Raw genomic sequence first — 22,523 nt, forward strand, 5'->3', positions numbered from 1 at the left:
AAAAACCAAACCAAACCAAATAAAGCCAAAACAATTACTGGAGAAGGGGGGAAATCAAACACCACCAAGGTGAAGTTGATTTTACTGGATGAACATCTCACTTAAATTTAAATTGAGTCCAAGTTCATTTTCTCTCCCAGACTTCTAGAAGGTGGCATTCAAAATGTTTACACTTGTTTCATCTGCCTTTTTACTTAGCCCTGGTCCCCCACCTCCTTCCCTTCACTTCACACTTATCGTTTCGTTGCACACATATGCTCCACTTTATATTTACATATATCGAATTTTTATATATGTCTTGTGAAATATGCCAGACGAAGAATGAAACGGTCCTGAAACAGCTGGAAAATTATGCAACAGCGAGGAGATTGGGCACATTCACATTCTGTACTGCAAAGTTGCACAACAGACCAAGTTTGTTACAAGTGAAGCTGGGAGGTTTTTATTTTTTCTCCAGGGTGACAGCTTGCATGGTGGAGTAGGCTTTCTGCAGAAGGCATTTCCTCAGGAGCCTCAAACTCCCCTCGAAGGGAGAGGCGAGGCTGGAGCTGCACTGGGAGCACAGAGGCTGCAGCCCAGGGGAGGCTATCGAAGGGCTGGAGGCAACTCCAGTGGTCTGGTGAGGTCAAGGCCAAAGGTCCAGTGAGACTGAAGTCCAAGGTCCAGCAAGACTGAGGCCCAGTTTCTAGTGAGAGAAGGTCTGGCCTTTTGGAGGCATCCATGTCCCTGCTGCCTTGTTCTGGGAAATCCTGGGGACAGAGAGCCTCTGATGGATCTGGAGCCAAGTGGTCCCTCACTGCCTGCTGCTCCCAAAGCTCAGGGTCTTCGGCTGCCCAGCACCACCCTGGTTCTGCAATTCTCAGGTCTCTCCCATGCCCCAGGAAGATTCAGGAGAGTAGGGCCTTGGGCCCTCAGACCAGGGCTGGGTCATCCCTGGAGCCATCAGGCCCTGCAACACTGCTTGGCTGTGTACCTCGTCTGTGTCTCACAGGTTAGAGCCAATGAATCCTGCAACTGAGTTCAAAATCTCCATTGCCGACATCCAGTGGTGGGGGGAAGGCTTTACTATGTATACATTAAAAAGATCCTAGGGTCTCAGTCAACCTCAGGTATAACAGGGTGACCGATAATGTAATTTGGCTGCTCAACAATTTAAGATAACATTATGGTCAGCAGTGACCTTCTGTCTGGGCTCGGTCTGACAGCCTGTGTGGAGTAGGGAGCCTGGCACGTGCTGGAGGAGGGACTCCCCATCAGAGGGTCTGTGGTGCAGGTCAGGATGAATACGGACACCACAGCACAGCCCCATGGGGAAGGGAAGAGCCTCTGTGAAGCTGGAGCCCAGCCCTTGGCACAGGGTTTGAATTTACCCAGAGACATGGGCAGGGCTATTGGGCTCTCCCCAGTAATGATGGGGAAAATCAGGGGTTCTGTGCTCTGAGGGGGACTGAGAACAGAAAGCCTGTTGGGGGCTTTGGCTGCCCCAGCAAGCAGGCCAGTGGCTCCTGGGTGAGCTGGCAGGTCCTGTTCATGGCCTTCGTGGCCAGGGCAGGCCAGGACATGGCAGAGCCCGTAGGCCGGCCAAGGCTGGGGACCTGCTACAGTGTGGACCCTGCGGAGGGTTGCTAAAGAGTCTGGGGCTCAGCTGAGAACTTGGGCTGCCGCGGCCACTCAGAACGGAGATGGGAATTGCCGTGGGGGAACAGTGCTGCTGGACTCATTCAGTTTCCTCTTTCTCATTTTCAGAAATGCAATTAGGGAGGCCAAGGCCCTGCGTGGGCTCTGGAGCAAGTGTCTGTGTATCTGGGTCTGTGCGTGTTTGTGGGCTGGGGTCAGCGTGCGTCTGTGTGCTTGTTTGTGCACATGTATCACTCACTACATGTATGTGGCACTGTGTGTGTGTGTGTGAGAGTATGTGTGTGTGCATGCACACGTGTTCATAGGTGCAAATGAACACTCTTGCCTCCCATCTCTCGGGACAGTCGTCTATCAGGTGCCTCGAACTGGCTTCCTGCTTTCCATTCATATGAACTTGTTGTCAAGTCCCCAGACCTTGAAGTGACAGTTCTCCTGCGGCGCTCCCCAAACCCTGCACCCCCAGGTCCCCTCCACCTCTGCTCCCAGTATCCCACAGTAGCAGCCTGTGCTTTCAGACTCATCTTTGGAGGGCCCTGTATTCTCAGCCAGGGGGAACAATCTTGGTGGGCAGAAGGGGGCCAATGGTGCCAGGTGGGGACCATGAAAAAGAGTGTCTTGCAAAGTTCCAGCAACCTGAGGCCCTCGTGGAGGTCCTGAGTGAGCATAGCAGAGAAACCTGGGATGGGGGAGGGGATGCAAAGGCAATTTGTGCTGGAGAGCTTCCCCCATAGGCTGCAGGTGCCTCAAAGGCCATGCAGGGGCTGGTTGAGCACAGAAGCCCTTGTTCTAGCCTCCCCATCTGAAGAAACCAGAGGTGGGCCCTGCAGTGCAGGGTGGTGGCCCTGATACCCCCTTAATGAAGCCAGCTGGGTGGAGACCATGACGTCAGGAAAGCATCTAAAGGCTGTGCTGCCCCTCAGATCCGGCTCAAGCCTGCCTGTGGCCTGCCTTACGGCCTGCCTTACGGCCTAGTGTGGCCAGATGTGCTTTTTTTTTTTTTCTCCAAGAGAAGCGAGAGGTGCATATTTTAATGAGATATCTTTTGATTTTTTAAAAAATCTTAGCAAATAGTTTGAGTTAACAAACAAAACCCTGTGGGCTGCTAGTTGGCAGCCCCTTATGCATCAGTTATGATACTTGACTTTATAAGCACTAGCTAATGACTCCACTGCTTTAGGCAAAAAACAGGGGCTGATAGGAAGGAGGCTCCGAAGGCCTCAGAGGAGCACTCAGAGAAGCTCACTTTGTGGGTGATGAGTTCTCTGGCTCTGGAGTGAGTCATGAGGTCTGGTCTGGCTCTGTCCCTGGGGGCTATCATCTCTAAGGCTCAGCTTCTTCATCTGAAAGTGGGAATGTTGCATTTCCACCTGGTGGGATGTAGTAAGGATCAAGGGAGGTAGTTTATTTAAGAGCTCTGCTAATTCACCAACAGAGCTGCGGGCTTGCAGGGAATACTGTGATTGACAAAACACAGCCTGGTACATAGAGGTGCTTCCCAAGGGCACACTGCCCCCGGTGTCTTCACTGGGAAGAGGAAACTGTGGGGCCCATGTTGGCCAGTCATATTTGACCAGGGCACACAGGGATGGTCACGGGACATGGATGTGTGAGATCCTTGTCCTGAAAAGGGAGCCAGGAAGCCCCAGGACTCACCATTGTCCTAGTGAGTGCTCCCAGCTCCCAGAGCATTTTGAGATGAACAGGATCTTGCTTCATTCTCCTACTTAAATCTCCCACTTAGAACAAAATGCAACCTGCAGGCCAAGGCCCTGCCTCATCTATGATCCCCTGGTTGCCTCTCTCTCTTCATCTCTTCCTTCTTTCACTACCTTCTGGCTTCACCACTCTTCTTTCCCTGGAGCAGTAAAAGCTCTTTCCTGCCTTAGGGCCTTTACGTGTGCTGGTCTCTCTGCTTGAGATGTTCATTGCTTAGATTGCCCTTTTCTGGTTACTTCTCTCTGATCAGCTTTCAGCTTTCCTCCATCTTCCTCTCCCTTGTCCCATGCATTCTATATCATGAACCTCGTTTTATTTTCTTCATAGCATCTATCTTTCAAATTTATCTTATTTTTTTAAAATTCACTCTGCAAATATTTACTGAGTGCCCACTATGTGCCAGGCTGTTTTTTGTCAATCACAGTATTTCCTGCAATTCTTCAGCAAGGTTCCTTATTAGGCCATGGCATCCCAGTCACCCATGTCCTGCAGTACAGCCAAGGTTTAGTTCTAAAGTCAGTGATGATATGAAAAAAGCACGTGGTCAACATACTTTGGAAAATTTCCAATCCACACAGCTTTGCATCTATAGGCCAACGCTGAACTACGCACAGCTGGGTACAGGGAGTGATGGAGAGCAAAACTAGCTAAGGTATGGAGGGCTTCATATTGTGTTAAATCATTTAATTCTCCAAGCCACTCTGTGAAGTAGGTGATATTACACTGCTCATTATACAGTTTAAGAAACTGAGGCATGGGGAGGATAAATAAGTTTCTCAAGGTCACATGATTGGGAAGTGACTGACAGAGCCCGAGCAACCTGTCGCAGGGCTGCTATGAGGAGTTGAAATCAAATATCCTGGAGAGCCATCATGAAATTCCCCTCCCAGCAGCCCTCAGGGAGCAAGGCCTCCACTGCCCAGGATGGCAACACTGACAGGGTATGGGAGGGAACACTCTCATTAGGAGATCTGCCTTGTTATTCTAAAGTAATACCTATGTTTTCAGCTGCCAGTGTGAATTGAGGGCTCTCACGTTCATCCTGCATTGAAAATGAGGGTGTGCCAGGCCCCAAGCTCTTCCTGACCCTGGGAGGAAGGCGTGTGGTCCCAGCCCTGCAGATGAGGAAACGGAGAGTGGAGAGACTGGGCACCATGTGAGATCACAGTGTGCAAAGGGCTGGAGATGCTCCATCTGACTTTTGGGAGAGAAAGTCACTAGACTCAACAGCTCAATTTCAGGCCTGATCCTAAGGGTGTTGCCACTGTGCCAGAGACAGGTGGCCAGGTCTGGGCTAGAGGGCGTGGCAGGGAAGAGGGGCAGATTCCTTTTCCTAATGAGAGGGTAGATGGAGCGATGACTGCTTTGTTGTGGGGGTAAGGGAAAGGAGGGGCCTCAGATGCCCCTGGGGCCCAGGAGGGAGAAGAGGTGCCAGATGTGAGCCCAGGAGGCTGCGGGTGGGGTAGAGGTGGGGGCTGTGAGGAGCTGGGTCTCTGAGACACCTCGATGGAGATGCCTAGGGGTTACTGTATTTACAGGTGGATGGACCTGGCTGGGGTGGTCTGTGAATAGACTCTTGAACCCATGGGAAAGGGTAAGATTGCCCAGGATGGGTGGGGCTGGGACATAGGTGAAGAGGAGTCATGTGTATGAAGAGAGAGTGGCATCCATTGGGACTGGCCCTGAGGAGTGGCCAGAGGCTTTGGGGACAGTGTGAAGGGTAAAGCCCTTTCCTGAGGGGCAGCCTGGAGCCAGATTTGTAGAGAGCATGCAAGGGATGATTTATTTTACCCAAAACAAAAAAAAACCTTTAAAACATTGCAGAAAAGATACAGGTATATCTCTCTTATTTATTTATTTTTTGAATGATCAAAAGATGGGGACACTAATTGGCAGGGCTCCACTTTAAATATCCTGCAGACTTTGTGTCGGGTCTCAGCATTTCTTCAGAGGAGGAACCATCTGAAACTGGGAGGGAGACAGTCAAGAAGCACCCTCCTGTTAGCGATGGGGACTTTGCTAAGGGAGAGGCCTGCTAGCACCCCCCGGAGGGGCAGAGGGTCCCCAGGGAGTCTCCAACAGCAGCAGTGATGGCCAAAGGCCCTCAACCCTGCATCCAGAATTTCTTCCCACTGGGTCTTGGCCTTTGGATTCCATGGTTAGTGCTACTGCCAGCCCCAGCCAGAAGCTTTAGCCTCTTTAAGGCCCACATCCTAGATGCCGTGAACCCTGCAGGTTTAGGCAGGACTGCAGTGGAAGGAACTTGACAAAAAGAGAAGGCAATCGAGAGAGAATAAAGCTCTGGAGGCCAGGGATCCTGGGGTTTAGCAGGGCATTGGCCAGGGCCACCCGTTGACATGCCCCAGATTGTAAGTGAGGAAATGTCCAGTTAAACTTACAAAGGATTTGAACACAAAATACCACAATGTAATAGGATTGTGTCCTTCACAAGTTACATACAGGATTTATATGTAAAGAAATTAATTCTCCAGGCTCTGTAGATGATGTCATCTGGGAATGGGATAAACAAAAAGTCCAGTGAAGAACATAGTCTTTCAACAGACGGGGTAAGCCGGGGACTGTGCCATGCTCTCATTTGGACATAAGGGCAAGCGAAGTGCTGGGGGGCATTGGGGCTGACCCCTAACATGTTTCTGTCCCAGATTGTTACACCCCCGCCCCTTGTCAGCAGCTGGTTCAGCAATGGGCATGTGAGCCAGTCTTGGCCCACAGATCAGAGGGGAGTCAGCTGGTCCAACTGGGAGAGGGGAGGACACCTGCATGTGGTTTGGTCATCCTGCTACCTGGTTGAGCTCCGGAGCTGTCATACCCGCAGACCTCCCGCATTTCCTTATGGTTTAAGCTGGCTGGGTTATTTGCATCCAGGGGCATCTTAAGGGACCCAGAGGCCTTTCTCAAATGGGAAGCCTGGACCAAATGTCCCTCCTGACTTCTGTGAGAGGCCAGACACAGCTAGACCCTGATCCAAGTAGACCCAGCACCTCACTACCTGCCACATCCAGACATCTCCTTGAAAAATCTTGGGCCTTGCTGTCTCTCTGCCATGTTGAGCACTTGTTGACAGTCACAGATGGGCACTGAGCTTTATCTTTCCCCAGGTCGTTACTGCTTAGATTGAGCCTGAGCCTCCAGCTTGTGTCTCCCTGTAGAAGTGTTGAATGAGCCAGGATCCCCAAGCCTCCAAACCTCAAGCACCTTGCTTTTTACTTCCAGGCAGAACTGACTGCAGTGGGGGTGGGACACCTCTGTGTGAAACATGGCAATGAAAACAATTGTTGTCTGGACACCACCTACATTTCCTCTTTTGCCTGACACAGATCCCTGTCCGGGGATGCTCAAGAAACTGCAAGAACCACACCCCCAAAGGCCACCTGGCCACCATATTCTGCTTAATTAGCATTATTGCTTACCAAGGCCGCTCCTGGCCAGAACTCTGCCTGTGCATCTGACGGGGCCACTGCACCCGCTGTTTGCCAACAGCAGAGGGGGGCAGAACTGCTGTCTTCAGAGGCCCTTTGACAAGGTTGCCAAGTCCTCACGGCTTGTTATGCTCAGCATACGGGTCTCCAGAGGACTAGAAAAGTCTAGATCCCTTCCCACAACCCCCGGGAGCTTGCTTCTCGGGAGAGAGGGCAACGAACCCTCACTACTTCCATCTGCTTGTAGCCTGCAGTGCGGGCAGGTCCTGCCAAGGATGGTGACCTCGTCAAAGGGCAGAAGCACTTCTAGTTTCCACGTGGCCGCCAGGGGACAGGAATGGCTCTGATGAAGTCTGTGCTGGCACATGTGGCCCGGAAGTCAGAGATGGGCTGAGAGCCCCGCTTCTCCTTTTCAGAATAACGCAGGGCACTGCTCCCACCAGAGAGCTTGGGCAGGCACAGGGCAAGAAACGTTTCTTAACGTTCCTGCTTGGAGGCATGTGTGGTGATTTATGACACCCAAGATGACCAGGAAATGTGCCCATCTCTTTCTGCTCCTCACGTTGTTGGGAAGATTTTAAAGGGACTGGAGGGCTCAAGCTCACCCTGAGTTGTTCTCATCCCTTCCCCACAACATGGGGCTGTTCTAGATCAGCGTTGCAACTCATCCTTCAGGGATCAGACTGGTAACAACCATGAACAAAAGGCAGGTATAGGACAATAGGGAGTGGTAGGGACTGTCAAGTAGGAGCGTGAAAGCCAGACCTAAGGACACTCAAGTTCAATTAAAATCAAACACACATGACATGCACTTAATAAGTGTTCCAGCTGAGTTTGTTCTGTGGTCCTTGGGTTGTCTTTGGGATCTAGACTGAATAAGTAGACTTGAACAAAGAACCACTGGGGATTTCTGTGTTCCACTTTCACCTGAAGTAGAAGAAGGGGGAACAGAGAGGCAAGCACCAGTGGGTGGGGTAGCCTTTTCCAGAAGAGGAATAAGAGAGATCTGAACCATGGAGGTTTGAAGAAGTAGGGGTGACTCTTGTTTTTTTTTTTTTTTTTTGAGCTGAGGACAAGTGATCAGGAAGCTGGGATGAGTCCACAAGGGCCCCCCACATGGAGGATTCAACCATAAACTGTGATGCATGTGTGCTTGGTTCTTCCACTCAGCCTAGAGGGGTGTCATTGTAGGGACTAAAGATGGGATGGTTAAGGGCCGTGGTCTGCCTTCCACTCATGAGGGGTCTCTGTCTGGGTGGAGCCCCAAGAAGCTGGGAGTAATTTGGGAAGGAACAGTTGCCAGGAGTGACTCAGGAGTGTCAGAGAGACAAACCTTCTTTCCAAAAAGATATTCTAGAGCTGGTTTTCCAAAGTGTGCAACATAATTTTGTTACATGGACCCATCAGAAAATATCATCAACTTGCGAAGTGAGAGAGTCGGTCATTTTCAATTCTCCTTTTGTCCTTCTGATTGCATCAAAGGAAAGGGCTTTGCTTCTTCTAGTCTGTCTCACCACTTTTCCAACACTTGTTAATCAGCTTCAGCCTCCGTGCCTTTTGCAGGCAATAGTATTTACAATTTGATAACAGCTTTTTGTTTCATGTATTTATTTTTGGCAGTTATCTTTGATTTATGGCAAGATGTTGGCTTTCCCATTTACGGTAGTGATTTAAAGTCTCCTTTAAAAACTTAAGTACAGTATAAAGAAATAATGGTGGTGGTAGGAGGATTATGGTAGTCACCATAAACCTGGCAGGGAAGCAAGTGAGGTAGTAGAACATCACCCTCATCAAATAGGTGAGGCTGCTGCTTGGGTCTCATTCATCTTTTGAGGCGGATGAAAGCATGACAGCCACAGGGGGAATGAGTGGAAGTGTCGTGGATTCCAAGACAGCACCTAGCTGGACCCAGCTCTGGGCTGCCTGGCTTCCTCAGCCTTCAGGGTTCGACCCATGCCACTTCTTCTTCGACCCATGCCAAGTCCTCCAGGATACCTGGCTCTGGAGTCATCTCTCTTCCCATACACTGATCCCCATCCACTTTCTCTGGAACCATCAGAGGTTACAAAAGTGGATGCCTTCTGTGGGTAAGGGAAGGGAACCTACAGCAACCTGCAGGGCATTTGCCCCACTTAATGGCTGATTAGCAGAAATGCAGGCCCAGTGTGGTCACACTTTCCAATTTCTCAAAAGAAGTCAGAAGTCTAAATTCTTATGTGAAATGTTACCATTTTTTATTTATTTATTTATTTATTTATTTATTTTTGGCTGTGTTGGGTCTTCGTTTCTGTGCGAGGGCTTTCTCTAGTTGCGGCGAGCAGGGGCCACTCTTCATCGCGGTGCGCGGGCCTCTCACTGTCGCGGCCTCCCTTGCTGTGGAGCACAGGCTCCAGACGCGCAGGCTCAGTAGCTGTGGCTCCCGGGCCCAGTCGCTCCGCGGCATGTGGGATCCTCCCAGACCAGGGCTCGAACCCATGTCCCCTGCATTGGCAGGCAGACTCTCAACCACTGCGCCACCAGGGAAGCCCCCGAAATGTTACCATTTTTAACACTGACAACAGATGTTCACCATGCCTGGGGGCTGGATCCTGTTTGGGCACCCTCAGGGGTCACAGAGGAAAGCTTCCAGGTGAAGATGGCCATCAAGCTTCAGTGCCCTCTGAAAATGATGGGTCCTGAAAATGATGGAACTGAGAATATGAAATCACAGCTAGAGCAAGTTGTGTAAGTCATGTGTTTTACCCATAAGACTGGGCCCTTCTGGTGGGCAGGGAGGGACCTGAGTCATCAGGCCCTGCCTGACCAAGGCCAGCCCCAAAGCACTGGCCACACAGGCCTGGGGCAGAGTGAATGAGAAAATCCAAAAGGACAGGTGTCCACCCTCCAGGGAAGTGAGGCAGAAGTCTGGGGTCACATAGCAGAGGTGTTCCCACAGACACATGCTTGGGAGTGGGCTCCCAAGGGGAGGGAAGGCCATTGTGCTGGGGGACAGTAGACTTGGTGGGACAGGCAATGAGGATTGTGCTGGAGAGGAGTCCGGCTGGGAATGGGCTTTGACAGCAAACTGGCTCCAGGGTGGAGAGGGATGCCTTGGATGCTGAGTTGGGAAAGGTGGGCAGAGTGTAGAGAGGCTATTTCAGGCAGAGCCTGGGGGTGTGCAAAGACCAGGCGTCTAGACTCCCATGTAGGATTCAGGACAGGTGAGGGAGGCAACCTGACTGAGCTCTAGCAGGTGGAGCCCAGGTCTAGGTGGAGGAGACTGTGCTCAGAGGCTGCAGTGGAGGGTTGGGGAGGCAGACGGAGGGGGAGAGGGACTTCAGGCAAAGAGGAGCTGGAGACTGAGGGAAACTTGCCTCTCTCTGTAAGGGTAAAAGTTGATCTTTGGGGTGGCTCTTGTGGTGCATGCACCCTCCTGGTAAAACTGTTTTTCAGCCTCTGGGGTCTCTAACTGGTCAAAAGGCCTGGTCAGCCCCATGGACCAGTAATCAGGCCTCCCCACCCCTTCCCAGCTCTGCTCCCTATCCTGCCCCAGGGCGCACAGAGAGGGAGAGGCGGCCCCTCGCGCCCCAGGGCTGACGGTTGGGACCCGGGTGCTCCGAGGACTCTTTGGGTGGGGATGCTCGGGCGGGCTTTAGCTCCTCCGAGGTTTCGCGCCACGAGTGCGCGGGGCGCCGCAGAGGGTGGCCAGCAGCGGGGCTCTCCCGACCCGGCCCGCGGCGTTTTTACGCCGCCGCCTCGGGGTGTCTCTGCTTCGTTACGAGCCGGGAACCGCGGCGGCGACGGCGCGAGGAGGGGAGCGGGCGGTGGCGGCGGTGGCGGCGGCGGCAGCGGCGGCCGCGCCAAGAAGCGCCGGGTCACCGCAGGCTGAGGCGCCCGCCGTCCCCGCCCTCCCCCTCTCTCGCCTTCTCCCTCCCTCCCGCCTCCCTCTCTCGCTCGCTCCTTCCCTCTCCCCGCCTCCCTCCGCTCTCCCCCGCCCTCCTCTCCGCGCCTCGCCTCCTCCGCCCCGCGCCCTGCGGTGCTGCAGCTGCGGGCGGCTCCAGCTGCCCCCAGATGTGGGCTGGGCGGCGCGCGGGGAACTTTCGCGCCGGCTGCGAGTGCGGGGCCCCGGCTGCGGTCCGGCTGCCATGGATCCGCCGGCGGGAGCCGCTCGCCGCCTGCTCTGCCCCGCGCTGCTGCTGCTACTGCTGCCGCTCCTGCTACCGCCGCTACCCGCGGACGCCCGGCTCGCCGCCGCCGCCGACCCCCCAGGTAGGTGCGGCGCGGCCCTCACGCTTCGCGACCCCAGTCGGCCGGGCTCCTCCCCGCCCTGCGTGCCTCACCGCCCCCTCCCCAGGCGTCGTCCAGCCTGACTTGGGCAAACTCCGCGCGCCCCGCCCGGGGCCAAGTTGGCCAACTTCGGGGCCGGGTTGGTCGCGCAGGGGGCGCCCTGCGGCGCACCTGGGCGTCTCGGGTTGCGGGGAGCCTCGGAGCGCTCGCGGCTCCCGGGACGCGGAGCGTGGAGACGGAGGGCCGGGAAAGCCCCGCGGCGGAGAGCGCAGCGCCAGCCCCAGCGTGTCCGGGGGAGCCAGAGAGAGGCTGCGCCCCGGCTCGCGTCCGGGGACGCTCGGGAGGAGTCGGGTGCTGAGCGCGCCGCCTTGGGCCCTGAGGATTGGCTGGGGCGACCCGGAGGGGATCCTCGAAGATCTGAGGGACCCTCCTTCACCCTCCCTGCCCTCGGGCACGCGGGGAGGGTGGCCGGCAGCGGGCTAACCCGGAGCTGTACACGGAGGACAGGCCGCCAGTGCCCGGGGGAGCCGAGTCCTCGCCGCTCCGGAGGCGAGCGGTGAGGGCAGTCGGGCGGCGGGGACTGCTGAAGGGGTAGAGGCATACGGGTAGGGGGCCAGCCGGGAATGGCTTCGGAGCAGCCCCACGTACTGCCGAGGACGGTAGGTTCAAGGGGTGGAGGATGCTCTGACCGGGCCGTCCCTTGGGGAACTGCGAGGAGCCGCGGAGCCCCAACCCGGAACGGGGCAGGGTGCAGAGCTCTTGGCTGGGCGGGTTCTAGAGGGGGTCGGCCCGGGGTCGGCGGGGGTCGGGAGTGGCGGCCCTGTTAACGCCCCTTCCCGGTTGGAAGAAGGCTAGTTTCTGGGGGTTGCCTAGCGGAATGCCCTTCCCTTCGCAGTGGGGGAGGGGTTTGTGAGGATGCTGGACTCGGTGGCGGGGCCCTGGGGTTCCCAGGTCTCGACTGGTCTAACGTCCCTTCCCATTGCAGGCTGGCCCCAGGGGCACGGAGCGGAGCGCATCCTGGCGGTGCCGGTGCGCACTGACGCTCAGGGCCTCTTGGTGTCCCACGTGGTGTCGGCGGCGACGGCGCAGGCTGGGGTACGGGCCCGCAGGGCCGCCCCTGTCCAGATCCCGGGTTTCTCTGGAGGCAGCGAGGAGGACCCTGGCGGCCGCCTCTTCTACAATGTCACGGTCTTCGGCCGAGACCTGCACCTGCGGCTGCGGCCCAATGCCCGCCTCGTGGCGCCCGGGGCCACGGTGGAGTGGCAGAGCGAGTCGGGCGCCACCCGCGTGGAGCCCCTGCTTGGGACCTGCCTCTACGTCGGAGACGTGGCCGGCCTGGCTGAAGCCTCCTCTGTGGCGCTCAGCAACTGCGACGGGCTGGTGAGTACGCACTTCTCTCCCTTCTTTCTGTCCATTGCCCTCTCCTGGGCTTTGGAAGCTGTTTATCTGGGAGGCCCCTGGGAGGGCAAGGCCTGTATTGAAGACCTTCTCTGCACCCTTGTGCTTAGGGACCACTGGGTGCAGACTGAAGGGGTTGGCTCTAAGGCAAGTTGTTTCAATTGGACCGAGAGGGTGATTTATGCAGAGGGAAGGCCACATTTCCAAAGCACTTATCAAGTAGCAAAGTGTGGTCTCCCTTATGCCTGCAGGCACAGGTCTTCATCTTGCATCCAGGTGTGTGTATATCTCTGTGAGTGCGTGCGTCTGCACATGTGTTTTGGAATGGGTACTAGTATCTGAGTACCTGTGTACTTGTGTGAACATGTGAATGTGCCATTGTGTCTTGTCCATGTGTGTATCTGCAGGTTTCTGTTCATTTGTGTGTCCGTGTGTGTTGCTGTGCATTGTGGCATGTGTGACATTTGTGTGGGGGCATGTGTGCTGGCAGTTGGTCTTCTCGTTTCTGTGTGTGCAAGTGGTGCCAGCCTAGGGACCAGGCAGTGGTGCTGAAATACCCAGTTATCCCTCTGCCCCCTGGCTGACCGGGAACCACTGATTTTTATGCTGTGGTTTCCTGTTGGACTTCAGCTGGTTATTTGAAAAGTTGGTTTTCTCTCTCTATTTTGAGCCAAGGGGAGCATTTGGAAATGCAAGCTCTGGTGCCCATGGGAAGGCCCTGAAGGACAGGAGAGGCTGGGGAGTGGGTCCCTTTTGGGACTGCCTGGGCCACTTAATGTGACCAGAGCCCTGGGAAGTTCTCCTGCTTCTGAGGGCCTAGAGGGACCATGGCCTGGCATAAGGGGTCCTTGGATGAAGCCTGGATCAATGCTCAGGGAGGAGGCTGACATTGGCAGTGCTCCGTCCAGCCACCCTGAGGCCTGACACGTGGCAGAAGCCACTGCAGTTTTCTATTTTGGATTGGGTGTGTGGTGGTCAGGCTGGCTGTGCTGGCCAGACATCTGAAGCCGCCCACCATGGGTTCCGTTCTAATTGCTGCTCAGGGGACTCCTACTCTTAGCAAGTGGCCTCTCTCCCAGTCCTGCTGGCCCCTAAGCCCCCTGTCCTCCGTCTCGCCCTGCAGGCTGCAGAGCCAGCAATTACACGGAGCCCCACAACCGCTGGCGTTCTTTTTATGGAGACACAGGAAATGTCACTTGTTGCTTCGGAAAATCACTGCCTTTGGCTGGATTTAGTTAGAACCTGGGTGTACTGCAAACAACTATAAATGTCCTTGGAGGAGTTGGGTTAACACGGTGCAGCCCTTTATATCCTTGTTGCCTCTGAGGCTGCCCTGCACCTCATACGTGTGTCTCATTTTACACTGGAGGTGAATTTCCTAAATAAAAGAAAATTGGTGCTGGGGGCTCGGGGGAGTGGCCTGGGCTGGGGTGGGGGAGTTGACATGGAGGTAGTCTGTTGCTGGGCCAACTCCTGTGTGCTAAGTAATACTTGATGGAGAGCATTTCAGGGAGGCTTTGTACATGCATCGTTCATTCTGTGATTTGTTTGTTCAGCCAGCACCTCCAAGCGCCATTGTCCACTGTGCTGGTCAGAGATGTAGCTGGCCTGGTGCCCACCTGGGGCACACATGCTCAGCTGATGGGCTGGGGCCCACTCTGGTCAGGGCTTGGAAAACGTGCTCCTGGTGGCTATTTGAAGAATGAGTTGCCGGGGGCAAATGCACATAGAGAAGAGCATATGCAGAGAAGTACCAGGTGTGTATCGGCTTGGTCAGAACAGGTGCAGTGAGATGTCACGTGTACTGGACACACACCAGCAGAAGTGCAAGACACAGCTGGAGAGAAGACTGGAGTTGGAAGAGGGACTGGCGTCTACCTGAGTGGCCTTGAATGTTGTCAGTGAAAACTGGCCTTGAGATAGTGGGGCAGCATCATTAGTTCTTCTTCTCTTTTTCCTTCTTTCTTTTTCGCGTGTGTGTGTCTGTTCTGATCTTATACACTTAATTCCTTAGCCCGTTAAGTCCCTCTGTTGCATCCGTGATAGGCCCACTTGCTAAGGGCCCGGGGTTTAAACATCATGTTTCTGGTCCTCAGAGACCCTGTGGAGGAGGATTCTTCATCCCTGGTTTACAGATGGGCAGCTGAGGTTCTGGGAGGTTGAGTGACTTGCCCAAGGCCACACAGCCTGTGGTGGCAGGAGTCTGGCCTGGTTCTGTCCAGCCCCTTCTGCCATGGTGCTCCCAAGTCTGGGTGGGTAGAAGCACCTGAGGTGTAGTAATAGAAGCTGCAATCCCTAGGCACTCCCTCTCAATAGTCATTACAAGGCTACATGCATCTCATCCTCCCAGCAGCCATGCCACACAGTACCCCTTCCTCTGCAGCCCTACTCTTCCTTCACAGGTAGTGAAACACACTGAAGCAGGTGTGTCAGGCTGCAGTGTGTGCAGATCCCCAAGGATCTTGTTAAAATTCAGATTCTGAGTCTGTATGTCTGGGGTGGGGTTCAAGGTTCTGCATTTTTAATAAGCTACCAGGCTTGTGCTCCTGGGCTTTGGGACTGCCCTTTGAGAAGCAAAGCGCTACACCCCCATTGCTGCAAAGGAGTACTACAGGATTACACCACAAGTTTCTCTGGGCAAATGCGGTTCAGTGGACAACTGGTGTGGGAAACGCTGCACCTTTGCTTTCAGCCTGGGAGATTTAAGGAGGCCCACTGGGTTCTCTGAGAAGTTCTGTAATAAAGAAACCTCTTGAACTCCATGTAATGCAGTACTTCCCATGCAGATGGGACCATCAACACCTTCTTTGCAGAACATGTGGAACTAGCCTTCCTGGAAGACGTGTGGAGAAACCATGGAGCAGGGTCACAGCAGGCAGCTGTGGTCTTACAGCTTAAGTTTAGATGCTTAGGTGGGACAAGCCTCTCCCAAGAGCCATAGGCCCTTTCAGGCCTATCGTCCTGCTCCTGGCCTGGGACACACATTTGCTCATATACTTGCTTGGTTCCGAATTTGTTTCTCTGCCTTAAAGGAAGGTGGTAGTAGCTTTGTTTTCTGTGGACCGGAGTCTCCTAATCTATTCAGCCCGAGGGGATTCTTAGGATCAGCATCCTTTCAGTCACAAGCGAAGGAAAACTCAAGTCAAATTAGTTTAAACAGAAACGGGCAATTAGCAGCTCACATAATGGTCAGTCTTTAGGCATGGCTGGATCCAGGTGCTCCTGTCATTAGGACTCTTGCTGTCTCTTGCCTCTGCCTTCTTATGTGTTGGCTTTGTTCTCAGGTGGAGTCCTTCTGTGGTAAGTCAAGGGGCCCCACCGGTGCTGGCTGACATCTTTTTCTGATAATTCCAGCCGAGTCCTGGGTAGCACTCTCTTCAGGCTGGGGCCAGATGCTCCCATGAGAATCAGGACATGAGGTTTGCAGAACCCCATGGATGGAGAGTGTAAGGGGTTCTGCTCCCTATAATAATATGAGGTTGGAACCTGGGTGTGCCAAGGTGAAAATTCTACTAGAATCAGGTAGACGTACAGATTCAGGAAATGCCACATGCTTCATAAGACATACCATATACTTTATTTCCAGAGAGGTTGGTAGGTGTAGTTTCCAGGTTCTTTTACGGTCACTAGACAGGTATTGTTCATCATATTCACAGGGAAAGGTTAACATTTGCCTTTTCACAATGGGTGAGAAAGTAATGCTTAACAAAGGATTCTTGTATATCTCATTGCTATGGAAGAGTTTTCTAGTACCTCTCAGGCCACATGATAGGTGTACTAATTTCACATCATTCTTACATGCTCATTAAAAACCCAATGAGAAGCCTGTTGACATAAAAAGTAATAACAGAACTTCACAGTTCACTGTGCCCTTATTATGTGCCAGGCTTTCTTCTGAGCACCTTATGCTGTATCACCTTGATTAATCCTCACAACACCCTATGGTATATGCTGATATTATCCCCATTTTACAGATGAATAAACCGAGATAGCTTACTTCAAGCTTTGCAGTCTGTATTTAAACGCATGTCTGTTTGGTTCCAAGCCCAGCTCACTACATGTTATTGCATTTTTTGCACACCAACAAAAAGAATAAAAATGAAGAAATGCATTTCTTTAAAACATTTCTAGTCAACTCCTGGAGACCTTCTCAGTCAGCGGCATTGACTGTTGTCAGTGTCAGTGAGTGGGAGCTGAGAGCAGGTCTGGTGGCCAAGTGGCTTGGTGACTTGGCGCTGACTTGCTCTGGACTGCAGCTCCTTTCAGGTGGCGTGAGTCCTCATGGCTAGGTGATGGCAGTGGGGACTCCAGTAGGATGGAAGCACCCAGCCATACCTCTGTCTCCTTCATGCAGTGCAGCTCAGGGGACCTCTCTGGCCTGATGTTTCTAGTTGGCAAGGCCATTGGTGGAAGAGTCCATGGGCTGGGCAGTGACTCTGTGAGGCAGGCTCAAGGGTTGCTGCCTTGTGGGCTGGTGCTCCCCTGCTGGGCTGCCATCCTGGCCAGGCACCTGCTCTGTATAGGCTTGATGGGCATTAAAAGTCACTAAGGGCCACAGAGAGAAGTCATTTCCTGGACTAAGGGACTGAATTAATTGAGTTTCATTTCTCCTAAAAAGGCTGCTATCTTTTAGGCCACACACTGGGCTCCAGCTGGTTCAGGTGCTGAAATGTGGAGGGCAGGTGCAGCAGGCTTGAGCTGCAGGGCTGGGGGTGAGAGGTATGTGGGACTTGCAACTGCCCTTTGTAGGGTCTTCCTACCTTTCACCTTGCCTTGGCACTGCCTGGAGGGCAATGGGAAGGTCTCAGGAACACCAAAGAGGGGCTGCAGGAACGTCCGGGTTCCCTGGGTGTTGGGGCTGCTCAGGTCAGAGGAGCAGAGGTACCTGCTTGGCCCCTGTTCTTGGCAGTCTACACAGCTGCCCAGGGTGGTCTCAGCCTCCTCCATGGCTTATTATTCTCCTTGTTGTTTAAGACTCATTCAGTTTAAGTGGCAGAAAACCAATTTGGATGAAACAAACAAGGGATGTCATGGGCCCAGTTATCCTTGGGGTTCTAAGGAGTTCCAGCTTCAGGCGTGGCTGGATCTAGCGGATTCAGGGCTGCTTTTAGAACATGCTTTCTGCCTTTCAGCTCTGTCAGTGTCTGTGTTCATCTCAGGATGGCTCTCCCCATGTGGGGTCCACCAGCAGCTCCTGGCTTAACTTGTCTTCCACGGTAGCAATGTCTTGGAAATGGAGAGTACTCCTTTTTGGATGGTTCTTGCTAGAGTCCTGGAGAGGGTTCTGTTGGGTCCTACTTAGGTTATAGGCCCACCTTTAAATCAATCACTGTGATGTGGGCCTGGCCAGAGTCTCTTGCCCCTCTTTGGGGTTGAGAGTGAGGGTCAGGTCCCCAAACTCTGGAATGGATTGGGGTTTTATCATAAAAGCAAGAGGAAGGACCAGTGTGCTGGGCTGCCACTCTCCACCCAGACTTCAAGCCCTGCATCTGGCCCGAATCTCTTTCTGTGCTCCAGACTTGCCTGCCCAGCTGCCTTGGGGGCTCTTTCCCTGAGTGACCCCATGCTTCTGAAATGGAACACAGGTCTCTCTACTCTCTTCCAGACCTCACCCTTCACTTGGGCAGGAATCCCAGGATCGCCCTTCCCCTCCCACTCCATGACTGCCACATCCAGCCTGTCATCGTCCTAGACATATCCGGACGTCATCCCAGTTCCCATCTTTCCACCACACTTAACTCCAAGCCCCGACTTCTGCCCATGTGATCCTTAGCCACTCCAAATTGGAGCAACTCTTTCCCACCACAGCTGCCAGACTGATTTTTGTCACTCCTTTGCCTAAGACCTTTCTTAAGTGGTGGTCTTAAGTCTTTCTTAAGTGGTGGTCTTAAGTGGTTCTTATTGCCCTTAAAAAAAATCCAAACCCAGAAAAAAAAAATTCAAAACCACTGGCCTGACATACAAGGCCTTTCATGACCTGACCCAGTAGCCTTCAGCCTCGTCTGTCACTGTGTCCCGCCTCATGCCTGTGCTCCAGTCACATCAAGCTTTCAGTTTCTCCACCACTGGACACTCCCATCCTAGGGTCTTTGCACAGGCTGTGCCCTCGCCTGGACCACTCTTATCCCTGCCTCTTTACCTGGCTCACTCTGTAGGGCTCAGCTAAATGGCACTTCATCCAGGAAGCTGTCCTGGACATTCACATGCCACGTTGTACCCCATGCTTCTTCGGTAACTTGTACTATGAGCAACTTGTACCTGGGCCCACAGGGCCATGCTGCACCTGGGTGGAGCTCAGCTAGGGGCCATGAAATGAGTGTGCCTGGGGAGTGGGGGCTGGAAGCCTGTGAAGTTCCTTGCCCCCTAAGACCCTGTGCCCCATGCCCAGGGGTGGCCCACCTCTCCTTGTATGCTTTGCTGCAGACCCCAGAATGTCCACACTCAGTGGGGTAGGCCCCCTTGGAGAACGGCCAAAAGCTCTGCTTCCTTTCCCGCAGGAAAGCACTTGTGCACACGTGTGGTTTTGCACAGTTTTCTTGCCCCCACTTTGGGGTTCATGAAACGTGAGTTCAAAACCCGTGGTCTAAATGAAACTAAGTAAGGAGGGAAGCCCCTCTGGGCCTGTTTGGAGGAGGGTTGGAGGTGGTGAAGAGACCTTGGACTGGGCTCTGGCAGGTCATCATGCAACTCTGGGCAAATACTCCCACCATGAGCCTCGGTTTGTCCAGTGACAAGTGGGGCTGCATCAATTATTTCTGAGACCCTTCTAGGGCAACTCTGGGTTTCTTAGGGGCCAAATGGGGACCAGTTGAGGGATCGGGCTGATGGAGAGGTGGGGACCCTGGCTAGTCTATGCCCTGCCTCCCTTGATAGATTGTTGGCCCTCAGGAGCATGGGCTCCTTGCTGCCGGACCTATGGATGTTTCTTCAGAGAAGCTGCATTTCTGAGTCGGTTGATATCACGTGGGCAAATGACTCCAGTGTGAATCCAGTGAGCTCTGAGGTCCCCTGACTGGGCCTCCAGAGGCATATGTGGAAATGTTGAGAGCTATGCTGGCAGCAGGATCATTAGATGGGCCTGGGCTCCCTGAAGGCAGGGGCTGTCTTCGAGAACTTGCTGAGAACCCAGCCTTACTTCATCACAGCTACCCCATGCCCTCTTCTGGGGCATCCACAACCTCCTGTCTGGCCTCCTCACCACTTCTCACTGAGTGCCATTTGGCGGGAGGGAAGCGGCTTCCCAGGGGCTCTTCCCTGCTGGGACTGGGGAGGGATGTGCACTGACCTGTGGCTGCCATGGTGGAGGCTGGCTTGTCAGGAGTTTGTGCTAGGGATGGCAGAGCAGCAGCCCACGGCCCCTGCCCACCTCATGGTGGCCCCTCAGAATGGTGTAGGCATGTCTGTGGTCTGAAACCCAGACTCAGCAGGCTTCAGCAAATATGGCATCTGAAGGCACTTACAGTTGTCCAAATCTTAGAGACAGGGGGTAGAGTGGAGGTTGTCAGGGGCTGAAGGAAGGAGATGGGGCGTTGTTGTTTCGTGGATACAGAACTTCAGTTTTACAAGAAGGAAAGAGTTCTGGAGATGGATGGTGGTGATCGTTGCACAACATTATGAATATATTTAATACCACTGAATTGTACACTTAAAAGTGGTTAAGATGGTAAATTTTATGTTATACGTTTTTATTTTATTTTTAATATTTATTTATTTGGTTGTGCCGGGTTTTAGTTGCGGCTCGTGGGCTCCTTAGTTGTGGCTCACTGGCTCCTTAGTTGTAGTACGTGACTCCTTAGTTGTGGCAGGTAGGCTCCTTAGTTGTGGCTTGTTGGCTCCTTAGTTGTGGCATGCAAACTCTTAGTTGCGGCATGCCTGTGGGATCTAGTTCCCTGCCCAGGGATTGAACCCAGGCCCCCTGCATTGGAAACGCGGAGTCTTATCCACTGCACCACCAGGGAAGTCCCTGTTATATGTATTTTACCACACACACACAAAAGGCATCTGAGGACTGGTGGGATTGGGTAGGTAATTCAGGGGTGGAGTGGTGCCCCTGCTCGCCCAGCTCCCTCTCCCCAGTGTGACTCTGTTCCTTGGTGGACCATTGGCTGTAGTTGCACCCACACCCTCACATTCCCCAGGTATAACCAGGTGCAAAAGGGGAACAGACTACTTTTTGGAGGTTCCTGCTACAGTTCTGACTTCACTCTGAATGGACAGGCTTAGGTCATGGGACCTTTCCATAGCCAATCACTGTGGCCCAGCAATGCACAGTGCAGGAGCATAGTGAAGCCTGACTAGACCCCTCATGAAGGCCAGCATAGCTGGTCACCGATCTCTGAGCCTCAGCCCAAGGAGGCCAGCTCTTTCTAGACCGTCTTCTGTCACATTGCCATCCCTGCCCTGACTCCACTGCCTGGTTGTGTGTTTATGACATTGGTTCCCGAGTGTAAGGATGCTGCTCCTTCAGGTGTTGGCAGGTTTCAGGTTTCCCCTGCCTGATGGCCAGCCTTGACTGCCTATCCCCCCATATCCCCAGCACTTAGTGAGTGAGGAGTGACCCAGCATCAGCTGGGAGGCGGGGAAAGGCTGGGTCTTCACCCAGGCCTGCTGTGAGGACCACAAATGCCACAACCTGCGTGAGTAGAGAAGTCATCGAAGGGCTCATCTGCTCTGAGCCACAGGGATGCCCCCTGCCCCCCCCACCATGGCCTGGTGTGTCCACTCAGCATAGAGGATGGCTTTGCTGTGTGGTGGCCTGAGCTGTGGCCTGGTCTCTGGTCATTCTGGTCTCTGAGATCTGTAGGGTCAAGTATGCATGGGGCCTCTCTTGGCACCATGGGTCTGTACTGGCAGGCAGATGTGTCCTTGCTTATCCCTACTGCCCTCCTGCACTCGGGCAGGCTGGGGGGTTTTGTGTTGCTGCCAGAACACAGCAGGCTGCTGGTGTGTGTGAATGTGTGTGCATGTTCCTATACACGGGATGTGTGTGTATATGTATGTGGAAATGTGTGCATGTGTATGCATATCTGTATGAGTATGATGTGTGTGCATGTGAGTGTGTGTGGGTATCTGTGCGTGTGCCTGTGTGCATTTAAGTAAGCATGTGTGCGAGTGTGTGTATTCAAGTGTGAGTGTGCATGTGTGGTCATGTATGTTCTTGGCAGGGGTTTCCTGCAGGGGAGGGGACTGAGGTGGGATGGAGGTACTTAGGGGACGACTCCAGCCCCCTGAATCTTGGTGCCGCCTTGAGCCCCCCCTCCCCACAGTGGCAGGCATTCTGGAATGGGAGGGCCCAGGTAGGAACCTCTCGCTCTGCTGCCTATGTTTCGTATTAAATGTCAGCTGTCCATTGGGTCTGCTGTGCTGCCATTAATATGGAGCAGTTATTACTGAGCCTGGAGCCGGCTCCTCAGGCTGATGCGTGAATTTCAGTTACACTGCATGTCTACTCCAGGGCCTGTGGAGAGGGGCACACAGCTTCTGCTCCGAGGCAGAGGAAACCCTAGCGTCTAGGACCAAGGCTCAGGCAGGCTCTGCACTGCCCTACCCTGCCCTTTACATTTCAGTGTTCGCCATGGTGAGCAGTGGACTTATTGTGGGCTGGAGGCTGCCATGTCACATGGTCAGCTTTTCCCTGCGCAGCTGGGCAGCCTGGACAAGGGCCACAAACACTGCCAAACATCAGTTCCTTGGATTGCCAACCTCACTGGGCTTTGGAAGGGTGGGTGCACTTAGCCCAGGCCCCGGGTTTGGGAAGTGTTGGCCGTTCCTGTGTTTCATTGCATCTAAGGTGCCATCAATTATAGGGCGCCACAAGAAAGAGGGGACACTCCCAACTAAACCACACCACTGCACCTTAACCGTAGTCCCGTGAGGCATAGGCATCAGCCACCCCGCCTCTAGTTGCTCTGAGTGGTGGGCTGTTTTTCCTGGCTTGCTCACTTTGCTTACTTAGTGTGTGACTGGCTTCGTCCACTTCTGGGTGTCTTCCTCTCTTTGGCAAAGGAATGAGGTTGCAGTCCTTCCTCCAGGGACATTTCTCATGGATGCCAAAGCTACACACTC

At 53.7% G+C, this 22,523-nt stretch overlaps 1 protein-coding gene across 1 annotated transcript in view; it reads left to right on the forward strand.

Annotated features, from left to right (window-relative positions):
• Positions 1-10,871: 10,871 nt before the first annotated feature.
• ADAMTS2 (ADAM metallopeptidase with thrombospondin type 1 motif 2) overlaps positions 10,872-22,523 on the forward strand; it is a 247,397-nt gene continuing 235,745 nt past the window's right edge. Inside the window, exons 1-2 of the mRNA XM_060144439.1 lie at positions 10,872-11,042; positions 12,046-12,440. Of these exons, the coding sequence (XP_060000422.1) occupies positions 10,919-11,042; positions 12,046-12,440 (519 nt within the window). The 5' untranslated portion in view covers positions 10,872-10,918. The remainder of the gene's footprint in view (positions 11,043-12,045; positions 12,441-22,523) is intronic.

This window comes from Lagenorhynchus albirostris, chromosome 3 (genome assembly GCF_949774975.1).
Source record: "Lagenorhynchus albirostris chromosome 3, mLagAlb1.1, whole genome shotgun sequence".
NCBI lineage: Eukaryota > Metazoa > Chordata > Mammalia > Artiodactyla > Delphinidae > Lagenorhynchus > Lagenorhynchus albirostris.